Source organism: Erithacus rubecula (assembly GCF_903797595.1).
Source record: "Erithacus rubecula genome assembly, chromosome: 3".
Taxonomy (NCBI): domain Eukaryota; kingdom Metazoa; phylum Chordata; class Aves; order Passeriformes; family Muscicapidae; genus Erithacus; species Erithacus rubecula.
In genome coordinates, this window is record NC_136689.1 from 34510960 (window position 1) to 34525551 (window position 14592).

Sequence of the window (14592 nt, forward strand, 5' to 3'; positions counted from 1 at the left end):
AGCAATTCCACATTTGGCATTGAAAGTTGCCTGAATTGCCCCAATATCTGAAAGACTTGTATAACCTTTGATACAGAATGATTTTTTGTTTATTCAGATCATTATGATCATTATCATTAGAAAAACCATGTAATTGTTTTCATGCATTATTGTATCTGCAACGCTTGTGTCAGTATAAATAGAAGTCTTAATACTGAAAGTGAAGTGTATGAAGTACTGATTGCTTAATAAACATTATTACTTTAATTACTTATATTTATCTGGGTCCTTGACTGAGCTGCTGATGCAATCAGAACTTTCATAACAGCTAAATCTGTTGACATTCTGTATAGACAAATATATGATGGGAGATCTCTAAAAAACATGACATGAATCAATTGCTAATGCTTAGATTATTAAAAATGCTATAAAAATGTGTAGAAGTTAAAGGTGTCACGTTAGAGTTTACTTGGTTCTAAAGTCTTTCAGAGGTGTTCTGAAATATTTCACATGCTTTTCCTGATGGGGATTACATTCTGCTGCAACATTAAACTCTTGTTGGACTGGGTTGTCTGAGAAATTTTTTTTGTGAATATAAACATATACCAAGAGTTGAGTTTGCATTTTTTTACATTTCAAGTAGTAAGGTTCCTGGCCAACAAAAAATCTTGATGCTGATGTGGTTCTTAATTGGTAAACTTTTATGACCTCATGTAAGAGTAGATGAAAATGAAGTTTCATTTTGACTATTCAGCCAAGGTAAACACAGAACTTGCAACTTGTTGCCAGAAGAGGTAACAACAACTGTTGACTTTGCCTCATTCAGGAAGTCATCAAAAATAACTATTTTGCTACATTTTCAGAACATGATGTTCTCCTTGGCAAATAATCTTTAAAGGGAAGAAATAAATATTACTTTTCAATTTTTGGAACGTTGAAAGAACAATTCAAAGTGGTGTGATGTAAGTTTTGGTTCAGTTTCTATTTTTTAGAAACACTGGATATGTATAAGATTTCTATACATTTATATCTGCATAGGAAGAGACAGAAATTAATAGAAAACATGTAAAAGCTGTAGTCAGTGACTGTTGTTATGCTTGGAGTCAGTTTATACCCACTCCCTACTCTCTATTTCCCCTGACTGAGATTAAAGTCAGGATTCTTTAAGGAACTCATGCTGAATTGTTCTTGAAGATGTCTTTTTTAAAATATATCTTATTACCTATCAACAGTTATCAAACCTCAGATGTACCATTTTTTGCTCTGAATAAGTAGCACTAGGTTTTAAAAGCATAGAGCTAATTCATTCTGCACACCAAATCAGGTCATCAATTTTCATTATTTTTATTCTTAGCTGCCTGCAATTCTGTAAAACTGAAAATATGCCTATAATAGCAGTAGTAAGACAAAAGATGCTTTAAAAAATGCATTTGTAAATTGAGAAATTTTAGTGTAAAATTGCAACTGCCTAAGTTGCAAATAAATCAGACATTTTCTAAACTTCATTAACTTTGTCATAAAAATACTTCTAAAATATGAGTGAGCCTTGGCAGCATCGTATCTTTCTGAGCATTCTATAATTCAAAGAAAGTTCCCATGTTCCATAATCAGTTCTGCAGCCCAGGGGAAAGGGGGATGCTTTATTTATAGACAGTATACCATAAGGGTATTCTGAGGCTGATGAGAGATTTCTGATTACCATCTGCTGCAACTACTCAAGTTTCAGAGTGGATTAACTGTGTATACCAAGACCTTAAGATCTTAAATCCAGCTGTAGGCTGTTTATCAGTGGTGGTAGAGTATGTAAAATCTCCTTGAGTATAGTGTCTGATCCCTTGTCTACAGTAAAAGAAGCTTGGCTGTTGGAAGTCAGTATTAATGAAACAGTTTTTCAGTCAAAACACAATTTTTTTATTTCTTGAATGCCACTTTTCTGTTTTGGAGAAGATGAAACTGGAAATGTAATCAATTGGGTCTAAAGGTGAGACACTGGCCAAAATGACATTGTGGGAGTTTGCCAAATCAGCAGCTACAGTTTTGCTGTCTAAAGAAGCTGAAGATGAGTGCAGGATGTGCTTTTGATTGAAATTCTGAGTCTAAGACATCTGATTCAGTGCAGATCTTGAGATTCTCCAACACTTGAGTATCTGTTTAGGAACACAAAGTGTTTTACAGCTAGTTGGAGAAATGAGGCTTTATAAAAATTTATAAAATTTGACAGATATCCTTCATGCTATCTATCAAATGAACTTTACATTGTGAAATTCTCATGTTAAGCCCTGTTCTTGAAGAGGCATCTGTACAGGTAGCTATAGATTGGCCAGTTGGGTGATGGCTTTTCATGAGTATACTAATCTTGCCCACTTTTGTTCCCCTCTTTCTCATACCAACTTTTAGGAAAACCACTGCAATATAATAATGTTAAGATATGTTTCCTTTTTCAGATTTCTTTAAGATAGGCTAATACATTTAAAAGCTCTCAGTAGGGGAGTATAAGAGGAGAAGACAGACAGCTAGGTGAACATTTAAAATGTTTACTGATGATCTGTGTGTTCTTAGAGAAATTAGTTTAAAATATAGACATACCTGTGTCTGAAGGAAGAAACTTAATTGCATCAATCAGGATAAAAACCCCTTCCTTTGGAAGAATGCCAAGACCTTATCTGACTTTTCTTGTGCTTCAGTCTGTCATAAATTTCCTGCCTGACATTCTTCTGCAGGAATTTGATTTCTTTTTAGGGGAGCTTTTTGCTATTGATACGTGATTGTAATGTAACTCTGGTACTACTCTGCTATATAATTGTTTTGTGTACTGTAGTCTGTAACTGTAGCCTGACTAAAGCAGCTTCCTTGTTGAATACACTTTTCATTCCTTCAATCTGCTGCATCCTCTCTAACTCCTGATTCCAGGTCACTCTGTCATTTGAACCCAACAGCCTGAAAGGGGGGCAGGGAAGCTTTTTAATTATTCTTAAAACAGCTGCAACAGGAAAGAGAATAAACTGTACTTAAATTCTTTTTGGCCCAGTGCTCTACCAAGCTAATTTTAGTAAGCATGTTTTGTAGAGCCTATAAAATTAAAATACATGTTCCAGGAGCTTTTTTTGGTGAGTGTGTTGCTTTTTTAAATATTTTTTCTTTTTTATTGCAGTGGTTGATTAATTAAGGTTTGTGGTACTGTCAGTGGCCTTATGAGCGGTAGTTAGAGGATCTTGTGGTTGAGGACTTGGCAAATAATTCTAAATTAAAAACTAGTTTTTTGCAAAAAGGGTGGTAATCTTTCTGGCAATCTAAAGTAGCATTATCAGATGAAAAAACCACATTTTTGCTGTTAACTAAAGAATTTGGTTTCTAATTTTATGTTATTACTGGATTAATGCAAAATTGGTTTCACTCTTTCTTGTCTTTTTAGCTGCCTAGGAGCAATTGGTTTATAATACAGAAGAGTACAGAATTGTAGAATTTCACGAAACACACCGTACCATGTTTAGGAAATGATGAGTAATTTCAACTTTATCATGATAATTGTTGTTGGAATGCATGCTGTGAATGTTTTTATAGTGTCTGCAAGGGAAAAAAGCTCACATATTGACTAAAACTTGTACATACTAGAATAAATTTCCTACAAAGTTATATAAGGAAGTCCATGGAGACTGTGAACAATAAGATCACCAGTTATGTTCTAAAAATGTCCAGAACAAGCTAATTCTAGTGTAATTTCAAGGCTGTTGAGTGAAATTTTGCTTAGTTGCACTGCACTGCAAAAGCAGAAAACTTGATTTTAACATTTGGTTTAAAAGCAGGTCAATAAGGGGAAATCTGGTTGCTATTCTGCAGGTGTAGTAGATAGGGAGTAGCAGAGCTGAGAAAGCTTCTCTTGGGGAAATTAAGACAAGGTGATCAGTTTTGGAACAGAAAATTCTTACTAAAATAGCATTACAAATTTTTTTTTTGGTTTCTAATTTTTTCTTTTCAGTTTTTGTTTAGAATTTTTTATGACATTGATTCCTGGGCTTTTCAGTAACTCCTAGAAGACCTTAGGCATGGTTCCATTTTGCAAATTGCTAGCACTTACTTAAAAAATTCAGCTGAAGGCAAATAGTGCATGTAATAAGAGGGAAAGAGACCATTGTTTGATTCATATTAAAAATGTGGTAGTATATTTGATTAGAAGTGCAATCTTTATTTTTTGTCTTATAAGAGGTAATTTTTTTCACATGTAGTCATTCTTGTAAAAGGAAATGTTTCTTGCTCCACTGTAGTTTTTGCTTATTTGTGGATGTTGTCTTTACAGGTTTAGAATCAGTTGCATGGGTGGGTTGCAGAACAGACATGATCTTCATCCACTGGCATTGTCTGCTTTGTCTGAACTAGATAAATTTATTTTTAGTAATCTCTTAAGTTTTCAGTTTTGTCTGTTTTTACACACAATGTGTTTTCAGGTTGAACCTAGGAGTCATGTGTTGCCCAAGCAGACATAAAGAATTCAAAAATTACCTGTATCACAGAAGTTCCAGATCAGTCCCTTATTGTACATGTTTCTGTGTGTGCTATGGCTTTCCAAATGCAGATGTTTCTAGAGGAGATTAGAAAACAACTGTGATTCAGAAGTACACAGATCAAAATAATCTTCCCTCTTTCCAGTCAGAATATGTCACTGATACCCTTCAAAACGTTTGTTCTGAAAGTACAGGACATTCCTTTGGGAGTAATTGCTACTCAGTAGTAATTGAATAGGTCTTAAAATACTTGCAATGAAATGTGAAGGGCTAGCACTCTTGGGGGGGAAATTTCATTTAGAGAATGTTGAGAATGTCACTTTATGCAACAACAAAGGAGCTTCTGCTTCCAATCTATAGGTGTGATCACTTGACTGTGCATTTAGAAGTAAGGAAATGCATGAAAAGTTTTCTGACTCTTATTCCTGAGAAAATTATTACATATTTTCATTCTTATAAAATGTAGAGAATGTACTGTACAGATGTAAAGATGTAGAAAGTATGTCTGGGTAATAGTTGGAGACCAATCTAAATAAACATTTATAATTCTGTTTTCATTTTCATTCCTTTTTGGTACATTTTACTGAGCTTTCAGAATGAATACCAGCTATTGTTTTCTCTTTCCCACTTATATAGTGCATGCAATATTTTATGCATCATTTGGGCCTCAGATGTTGTGGGTGAACCTTGTAATTCAAATAACATTTTTCATTGGAAGGAAAACACATTGTTTTTAGAACTCTTGTAAACAGTTTTTTTCCAGTGCTTATCTGTATAATTTATTGAATGCACTCCCCCATATTTTATGGATCTGGATAATTCTTGATAATTGTAAAACACTGAAAAATTAGGTTGAAGTGTGTTGTTTGATTAAAATTTTGAAAGCTTGTTGCTCTGAAATTTGAGCACTTCTGCATATGACAAATGGTATAAAAACATTCTGATTCAATCAAAGCACATAGGATAGGAGACATGTAATACAGGCAGCAAAATCTGGTCGAATGTGAAGTGTTTTTAACTCTAGATATGTAAGACATTGTTTTAATATTAAAAATAAAATGTATAAGAAAGCTAAAGAAAGTGGTTTGTCCCCCTCATAATTTTTTTTACTTTCAAAAAACATATTAATTTTTCTCATTGAAATGAGAGAAAAAATTCTGAGACTCTTCAAAATTTTAGATCAGTTTTTAATGCTTAATATATTGTAGAATTTGGTTGGGGGTTTTTTGTTTTTTTTTCTTTTTTTTTTGTTTTGTTTGTTTTTGTTTGTTTTTTGTTTTTGTTTTTTGGGTTTTTTTTATATCAGGTTTGGAGAGTGTGATGATCAGTTTTTCCTCTGTTACCATTGTGCTAAAGAGGAATAGGGTCAGCTGTTTTGAAAGTGGTTCAGAGCTGTGCATTACTCTGTCTGGAGTTCTGAACATGGAGGATGATGCCAAGACTCTTACTGATCATCTGAATGTGTTTTTGTGAAAGAATCTATAGATAATAGAAGTTCACTGGCTTTTTTACTGACTGATGGAATCTTCTAATATGAGCTATTTTTTTTTTTTGTACTACAGGCTGGCTAGTTTCCTTCCAAAACCAGGACATAATAAAGAGCAGATACTATTATATATTGCTGATTAAAATTGTAGCTAAAGGTTTATCAACTAAACTTAATAGAAAGCTGTGATTCTTTCAGAATTTCAGAATGCACAGAATAGTGCAAATTAGTTTCAAATGTAAGAGTGGCTATAGTAAAGTAAACAAATTAAAAAGTTCTGGCAGCATGATTTACTGCATGTGAATGGAAATGTTTCTGATAAATGAGAAAACACCCAGGTTTTACTGTGTTTTCTCCAAGTATGTAGTCTTTTCCATAAAATATATCTGGTTTTTATAAAGTCAGCAGGAGACAGATCTTTTGTATGTGCATCCTGTCTGAAGTCTCAGACAATATGTTTGCCATATAACACATTTTCCCTTTAATGATCCAGAGATCCAGACAGATCTCCTTCCTTAGCTGTGGAAAAAAAAAAAAAAAAAAAAAAAAAGCCAAAAGAGGCTGTGTTTATTTTTCATGGCAATAACTTGGGGAAAGTGCAGTCACTATCTGTTCTTTTAGCACTGGCTTACTGAGCAGGTGCCAGGTCTGCACTGCCAGGCCTTCTAGCACAGGTGGTGCTCCAAATGAGCTGCAACTTGTGCAGCCGCCTCTTGGCTGTCCTGCAAGCCAAGCAAACAAAGGAAACCATCAGGATTTGCATGAGCTAGGTTAGGAGCATTGCTGGGGTTGGGAGGGGACCATAAAAGATGGGAAGAGGTTAGTGGAGAGGAGTGAGCATGGTTGGGGAAATCAGGGATGTGATCAGACATGAGGATTACTGTGACAGGAGCCCACTGTGGAATCTGGCCATGTGAGAAGATGTGGCAGCTTCAGGCAGTGGTCAGGTGTGTTGAGGCTGAGAATTACTGTTCCCCATGTTCCCCTCTGTCACTTTTGTTGACAGAAATTCTCTCTGAAGCATCCTTTTGGTCTTGGCCCCTTGTAGGGCAGCAGCACCTGCATGGGTCCGATGCGGTGCAGTGGGTTGCAGTCATGCATGGTACATGTAATTTTAACATAAATTCGAGTCTCTTGAAACTTCTGTAATTTACAGTAGCTTGTGTGACCTCAGAGGTTGCCCTGGTAACTGGTGTCCCAGGAGCCTCTGGAAATATACTTGAAAAGTGTCTCAAAGTCTACATGCCAATGTAATGTCTAAAAATGTTGGGTAATTTTGTTTATGTTTAAAAATGGTTATCAAGGTGTCTTTGCTCCCCAATATAAAATAAGAAAGATTGCATGCTGTTTGAAATTATGTGGTTTAAAAATTCCTAAAAAGGAATCATGAGTACTGTCCCAAATTATGAACCATTATTTGATGATGCCTTCTACTTTTGCTTTCATAAGTAAAAGATTCAATTCATGTGGTATTTAAGTCACTAGAAGAGTGACTTTGCTTTCCTGTGACATAAAAGGGAGAGGTGTGGATTAAAGTGCTTTAATACTGTTGGTGTTTAAAAGAAAGAAGCCAAGAGGATACAATATTTTAACTGGGAGACAAAAGTAATGCTGCCTTAAGTGCTTCTTTTATAAAAGCTTCAGGAGAAAACAGTTATGCAATGGTGGAATGTTCAACCTCTCTTCATTTTAAGGAATAATTCTCATAATTTTAAGATTTGTTTCCTTTTTCTACCTAGCACTCTCTTAGTTGTGGACTTGGAGCATAAACTGACTTAGCAGTGTTGGCACCTTGCATTTGTTTATGCAGGTCAGAGGAAGAGTGAGCTGCTTTAGTACCAGCTTTTAGTTGGAAGTTGCACAGTATTGCCTAAGTCATAGAAAGCCTGCTCTCTCATAGTTACCTTGGCTTCTGAAATGCTTTTTCTTTCTTTTCTTTTCTTTTTTTTTTTTTTTTTTTTGTGTTTTTTCATGATCAGCTATAAATAAAAATTGTAGAAAGAAGTCTAGTTTGTTCTATGCAAGAAAAAGTGGGACTTCTGAATCCTTACTCAAATCTTGACATGTGGTGAGGATTTAAATTTAGTCACTGTACAGCTTGGTTTCAAAGCATACCTCAATGGAATTTCCTTAGTAAAAGAAGAATTTAGACTACTTCTGCTGTAATCTCAGTAAAATAAGAAAACAGAAAAATATACATTGCTGACAAATATTGGATGGTGAATCAAAGAACTGAACAACAATGTTAAAATATCAAAGGGTGTAACAGTGCATGCAACTGATATGCTTTTGCATTTTGTAGTAAAATGAGAGTGATCCACTCCTGAGGAAAATGTTGATTTATTTTTTCAAAGGGAATCAAAGTGGCATTCTTTAAACCAGTTTGTGGTTACAGAAGTAATTTTTCTAAATACTGTCTTTAAATAAATAAAAAAGATTACCAGGTGAATGCTGTGACTGTATCAAACAAGCATAAGAATGTTACTGATTCTATAAATATTGGCCTGCTGGGCCAGTATGGAAATAAACAAGGAAAAAAACCAAAGAAAAACATATACCAAACTACTATTCATATCTGTTGCTATATATTAGGGAGATGATTGAGGTAAAGAATAAATGATCAAACCCTTGTCTTTCATGTTCTTGAATCTTGGTCTTATCTCTGTATTTTTCGTCCTCCTTGTTATTCTTCATCTGCTGAGAAGTAAGCCTGTCCATTTTCCTCAGACTTTTGCTATAATTATAACATTTAAAGTTAAACAAGTGAATCTTACACAGTGAGGCAGAGTTGCAGTCTGAATTTGGAACATTTTCCTGAAACTGGTTGAAGTTTGAGGATGAGAAGCATCCAAAAGATTTGCTGTTGTTTAGCTTTTGAGTTCAGCTGTTCAGTTTGTTTCTGGAACCAGCCAATGGATGTGTGTGCAATCTCACCATCAGCACTTGTGGCCTTCCAGTCACACATTTTCAAGAGTTTTCCACACACTGCTGGATCCAGAGCTGTGACAAGTCTGCCAGTTTTTCTTGGAGTCTTGCCTTGGTAATGTGTATGTTCAGTTATGTCCACGACAAAAGGATATGTATGGCAGAGTTGCTGTCGATAAAGTTATGTTTATACCTGGAGTGTGGTTTTGGATACAGTAATTTACTTCTAATCTCAGTTAGAATTGCAGTGCTATTACCATACAACATAGAATTTTAGGAAGGTTGTTTGTGGAAACATTTCTTGTTAGCCACCAGTGTCTTATAAATCAGTGAATAATATACTTGCATACATCCATAAAATGTATCTATTTTCTCTGCATAACATTTGTTCAATCTGGCATATGGGAACAAAACTAAAATTATAATTCTGTAGCTGTAATACATTCACATGAAGTGCAGTGAGCAGCTAAATGGAGGAGAAAATTTTTGGATATGTTTTCATGCATCTTGAAATATAACACTGTTGATATGATATGTCACTAACTATTAGTTAGGAGCAAAAAAGGATTATAGTCCTGTGAAATTTGATTGAAATTCAACATGCCTTAATAAGGAACTGATGATGATATTGGACTGTTCACTTTGGGGTTTCTGACTTGCAGCACTTCATTAAAAGATTATTGTTAGGGATCAGGAAAATGGATCATTTAAAAAGGTTTGCTGGAAGAGTTGAAAGTTGAATTCCAAAAATAAATAGCTGTTCCAGAAAGTTTGAGCCTGTGTAATAACACTTAAGAACATTTTAGAATTTTCTCATGATTTTTAAAATGTATTTTAGTCTTGTCTAGTTTATAGACATGCAGACATACTTAGTAGTGTTGCACAAAAAAAAGTTTCTAATATTGTGCTTGCTTTCAGTTGCGTTTTCTGTATTGCTTAGAAATTAACCAGAAACTGCTGGAAAAGTAAAGAATATAAGTCATAAGCTTTAAAGAGCACAGAAGATATTCTTTTGAGGTTTTCAGAATGTTTATAATCATCAATAACAAGTTAATCAGCAACTTGTGGTATGTGTAATATGGCTTTTAAGGATTATTCAATAGAGAATGTTGGCTTTCAAGTGGCAGGTAGTCTACAGGTGCCCTTCTTGGAGCAGGGTTTGCTTGATAATGTTAAGCAACAAGCTTTTTGGTTTTTGCACCGAGCCCTCAGGAGTTGGTGGCTGTTCTGTAATGTGTGCTGGGGAAGTCTCAGTGAGAGGCAGTAAAGAGAGGAGATGTTTAGATCTCAGCATTGTCTATTTAAGTGAAGCCAGGCTATGAAGGCCTTCCTTGTGGTGCACAGCCAAGGCTCATTCCATTTTCCTTAAGGCAAGCACTCACTGATTACTTCCCTGTTTTCCTGGGCATGGCCCTGGAGGAGGTGCAGGCCCAGATGACGCCAGTGAAGGAGATGTGCCCTGAGCCCAGGGAGGCTCAGCATGGCTCCCCCAGCCCCTCGAGGCCTCGCCGCTGGTCTCAGCAGCCCCTGCCTGGCTGCTGCCTGCCCGCACCGTGGGCATCCGTGGCTGCTCCTGGACAGGGAGCTCAGCCAGTGCTGGTGCTGTGTGGGCTTTGCTGGAGGTACCACCCGGACACAGCTGTGAAAACACAATTTCTTTATTTGAACATAAAAGCAGGGGCTGCCCAACTTCAGCCAGGGTGGGGGAGCTGGGCCAGGGGGCTCGGGGGCAGGGGTTCTCGTTTTGGAGGTGCTGGGGTGCATCGCAGACGGGGCTGCAGCCACGCCAGGGCACATGAAGGCTGACACGGAAAAGTGTCACGAGGCAAGTTGTCACTGCCTGTGCTCTTGGGCTGCTCTTCTGTATGTTCACAGGAGCACCTGTGGAGAGAGGAGTGGCCGAGGCTCCAGGTGCCCGTGTGACACAGGGACCCTCGTGCAGAGCAGGGCCCGGGGCTGGCGAGGCTCCCCAGCAGGCTGGAGCTGCTGGCACAGCTTGGCCCAGCTGGAGCTGCCCCTCAAGGCCCGGCCAGCAGGGCATGGCGCTGGGCAGGATCCCTGGCCAGGAGCGGCCCCAGAGCGTGTTTGCCTTTCAAGGGACACCTGGGCCCCTCTCTTTCTCCTCCCCACCTTGCTTTGCCCCTGCCTGCAGCTCCTGGGGCTGCTCTTGGCCACGCAGCCTCAGTGGGAGCCAGCACTGGCTGCAGCCCCAAAGGGCTGCCCGGGACAAGGCCCAGCAATTAAGGGCCAGTGAAAGCACTGGGCAGCAGCAGAACCCTCGGCAGAGGTATTTGGACAACCACTGGCCATCCACAACTTCACAGCAGCCTCACTGGGAGTGTTTCCTTTCAGCAGCCTTTGAAGGAAGCTGTTTGAGACAGAGATCAGCAAAACACTTACTGTTTCCTCTTGCAGCAGTACCAGATGACACCAAAACATATTATCAGGAGCAGTGCCCCACCAGCCACAATGACCATTAACTTCAGCAAACATTGTGTTTCCCAGCAGAAAAATCTCTTGCTTTTCTTCATAACTTTATCAGGTGCTGAGAGGCCGGCTGCATCTGTGGGGGCAAAGGGGAGTGTGAGGCCGTGCTGTGCTGCACTGCAGAGCTGGCAGCACGGTGGATATGGCCAGGACGTTCTCTGTTTCCCCCAGAGCTGGGGCCTGCAGGCACCTTGCACCCCTTGGCACGGGGCTGCTCAGTACCCAAAGCCCTGAGACTGCATGGGATAATTCCTCTGTGCTGTGCCCATCTCCTGCAGGCAATATTTGTCAAAGACATGGATAAGGCCAAGGAAAATGCCCAGGGTTTTGGAGGTGCTCCAGGACCCACCCTGCCCAAACACCTGTCTTGCTTTTGTGCTGGGAGACGAGGAAATTTCAGGGGATCTCAGGGTTGTGCATGGCCCATGGTGCAGATTGGGCTGCACACTGTCAGCTGATTCCAAATGCCTGCCTGCAGAGGCTGGGGAGAAGGTGCAGCCAGGCCAGGCTGGGAAACAGCCCTGCAGGGTGTGACAGCAGCAGTGGGGCAGTGAGGCTGCCATGGATCCCTTCCCCCTGAGCCATGCAGGGAGAGTCCAGATGTGCAGAGAAAGCTGAGTCTCAGGACAAGGGTGAGGGAAATCGACCAACCATGGTGTATTTCCAGGTAACTTCGGATTTGATCCAGGTGTTCCGATGTCTTCAGGGACTTCATATGTCCTGTAAGTTTTTTCCTCCTTCTCAGCGGAGCTTAAGAGAAAGTATTTCCATTTCAGTTGAATGGATCCCACAAAAGCAGTGCTCAGCCTGTGCGGTCAGCAGGGACACACTACTCACTCCTGTGATGAGCACTATGCTTGCCCAAAGCAACCAGCAAAGGACCTTGACGAGTCTTCTCTGCAGATACATCTATAATTTCATAGCCACAGAAAATTCTGTCACCTGGTTCCTGCCAGGTTGTCAATGATTATTCTTTTAGGAACATTTCCAACATACCTGCAGGAGGTTCCAGAGGCAGCAAATCTTCATGAAGCCAGGGTACTGGAGGAGGCTTCCCAGCATGCTCATCTAGAAGGGAGCACAGATGAGAACCATTTCCATGGTGTGCTGGGATCCCGTTCTGCCTTAGGGAACTGGGCACTGCAAGGGGCTGAGACTGTGGGAGGCAGATGTGAATGGGCATGGCCAAAGCAGCAGAGGGGCCTAGGGAGCTCTGTGCTGCCTCTGGCCACTGTCCACAGTCTTTCCATGCCCTGTATAGTGTGCTTGGATTGGTGGTGTATCAGCCCAGGGTCTTTGGGGCTCTCTCACTGCCACACAGAAAAATCTCCATAAATCCCTGGGGAAAACTGCAGTAGGCAGTGCCACAGCCATCCATCCCAACCTCCCTCCCTCCTCCTGCTAATCCAGCTCCCCCAGCCCAAGGGGAGAGAGGCAGGCCCTGTCAGAACACACACTGGAGCCCTTTCCCCACCATGGGCAGCCTTTACAGCCCTTCCCAGCTTTTGGGTGGTGTCTCCCATGGAGGGACCCCAGCAGCACTGCTCAGTACCCGAGTGTCCTGAGCCTGCTCAGGATGATTCCTTTGGACTCTGCCTGCACTGCCAAGGAGCAGGGATGGCAGCTCAAGGCTGAGCAGGGCTCAGACCCAGAGGCACAGCAATTACCTGATATGACTGTGTTGGGCATCACCTCCCTTCCTTCAGCAGAGGCTGCCAATGCGCCACTGCTTTGACTGGGAAACGGTTCCTTGAGAACAGACTTTCCTTTCAACCCTGGACAAAGTAAAAGGGACAGCTGGATCAGATGGGGTTGATTCCCAATAGGAAGATTCCATTTTCAGGAGGAAATGCTTGTTGAAATCATGGATAAAGTTCAGGTAGTCATCCAAGCTTTGGAATCCGACCAGGGCCCTCCCTCCTCCTAAGAGCCCCTATATCCAATCTACCCTGACACTGGGAAGTTTCATGGGATATCAGGGTGTGCATGGCCCATGGTGCAGATTGGGCTGCACACTGTCAGCTGATTCCAAATGCCTGCCTGCAGAGGCTGGGGAGAAGGTGCAGGCAGGCCAGGCTGGGAAACAGCCCTGCAGGGTGTGACAGCAGCAGTGGGGCAGTGAGGCTGCCATGGATCCCTTCCCCCTGAGCCATGCAGGAAGAGTCCAGATGTGCAGAGAAAGCTGAGTCTCAGGAGAATGACAAGGGAAATGCACCCACCATGGAGTCTGTCCAGATAACGCAGGTATTCTTCCAGGTGTTTGGATGCCTTCAGGAACAAGTCTGTAAGTTTGTTCCTCGCTCTCAGTAGACCTTAAGAGAAAGTATTTCCATTTCAGTTGAATGGATCCCACAAAAGCAGTGCTCAGCCTGTGGGGTCAGCAGGGACACAACACTCACCCCTGGGATAGGAGCTGAGCTTGTCTGAAGCAGTGAGCAAAGGATCTTGAAGTTGCTTCCCTGCAGACACACCTGTAACTCAACAGCCACAGATGGTTCTGTCACCTGATTCCTGCCAGGTTATCAATGATTATTCTTTTAGGAATATTTCCATCATACCTGCAGGAGGCTCCAGAGGGGGCAAATCTTCATGAAGCCAGTTTGCTGGAGGAGGCTTCCCAGCATGCTCATCTAGAAGGGAGCACAGATGAGAACCATTTCCATGGTGTGCTGGGATCCCGTTCTGCCCTAGGGAACTGGGCACTGCAAGGGGGTCAGGTGAGGCTGTGGGAGGCAGATGTGAATGGGCATGGCCAAAGCAGCAGAAGGGCCTGGGGAGCTTTGTGGTGCCTCTGGCCACTCTCCATTCTCCTTCTTTAGCTTCTGCCACATCCTTGGATGGGTGGCTGTGTCAGCCTAAAGGTCTGTGGGGCTTGCTCACTGCTACACAGGACAGTCTCTCTAAATCCCTTTGGAAAACTGTGGCAGGGAGTGCCACAACCATCCATCCCAACCTCCCACACTCCCTCCTCCTGCTGGTCGAGCTCCCCCAGCCCAAGGGGACAAAGGCAGGCCCTGTCAGGACACACTGCAGCCCTGCTCTCCCCCTCTGCTCTTTCCCCACCATAGGCAGCCCTTACAGCCTCTCCTGGTTTCTGGTGGTTTCTCCCATGGAGGGACCCCAGCAGCACTGCTCAGTACCCGAATGTCCTGAGCCTGCACAGGATGATTCCTTTGGACTCTGCCTGCACTGCCAAGGAGCAGGGATGGCAGCTCA

At 41.2% G+C, this 14592-nt stretch overlaps 2 protein-coding genes across 3 annotated transcripts in view; one reads left to right on the forward strand and one right to left on the reverse strand.

The window, feature by feature from the left end:
- Positions 1 to 13297, reverse strand: part of LOC306798979 (uncharacterized protein) — a 104279-nt gene extending 90982 nt beyond the window's left edge. The window contains exons 1-3 of the mRNA XM_079299440.1: positions 13044 to 13297; positions 12373 to 12444; positions 12214 to 12285 (exon numbers count right to left, since the gene is read on the reverse strand). Of these exons, the coding sequence (XP_079155566.1) occupies positions 12214 to 12285; positions 12373 to 12444; positions 13044 to 13065 (166 nt within the window). The 5' untranslated portion in view covers positions 13066 to 13297. The remainder of the gene's footprint in view (positions 1 to 12213; positions 12286 to 12372; positions 12445 to 13043) is intronic.
- PLCL2 (phospholipase C like 2) overlaps positions 1 to 14592 on the forward strand; it is a 102414-nt gene that overhangs the window by 26885 nt on the left and 60937 nt on the right. The window lies entirely within an intron of this gene.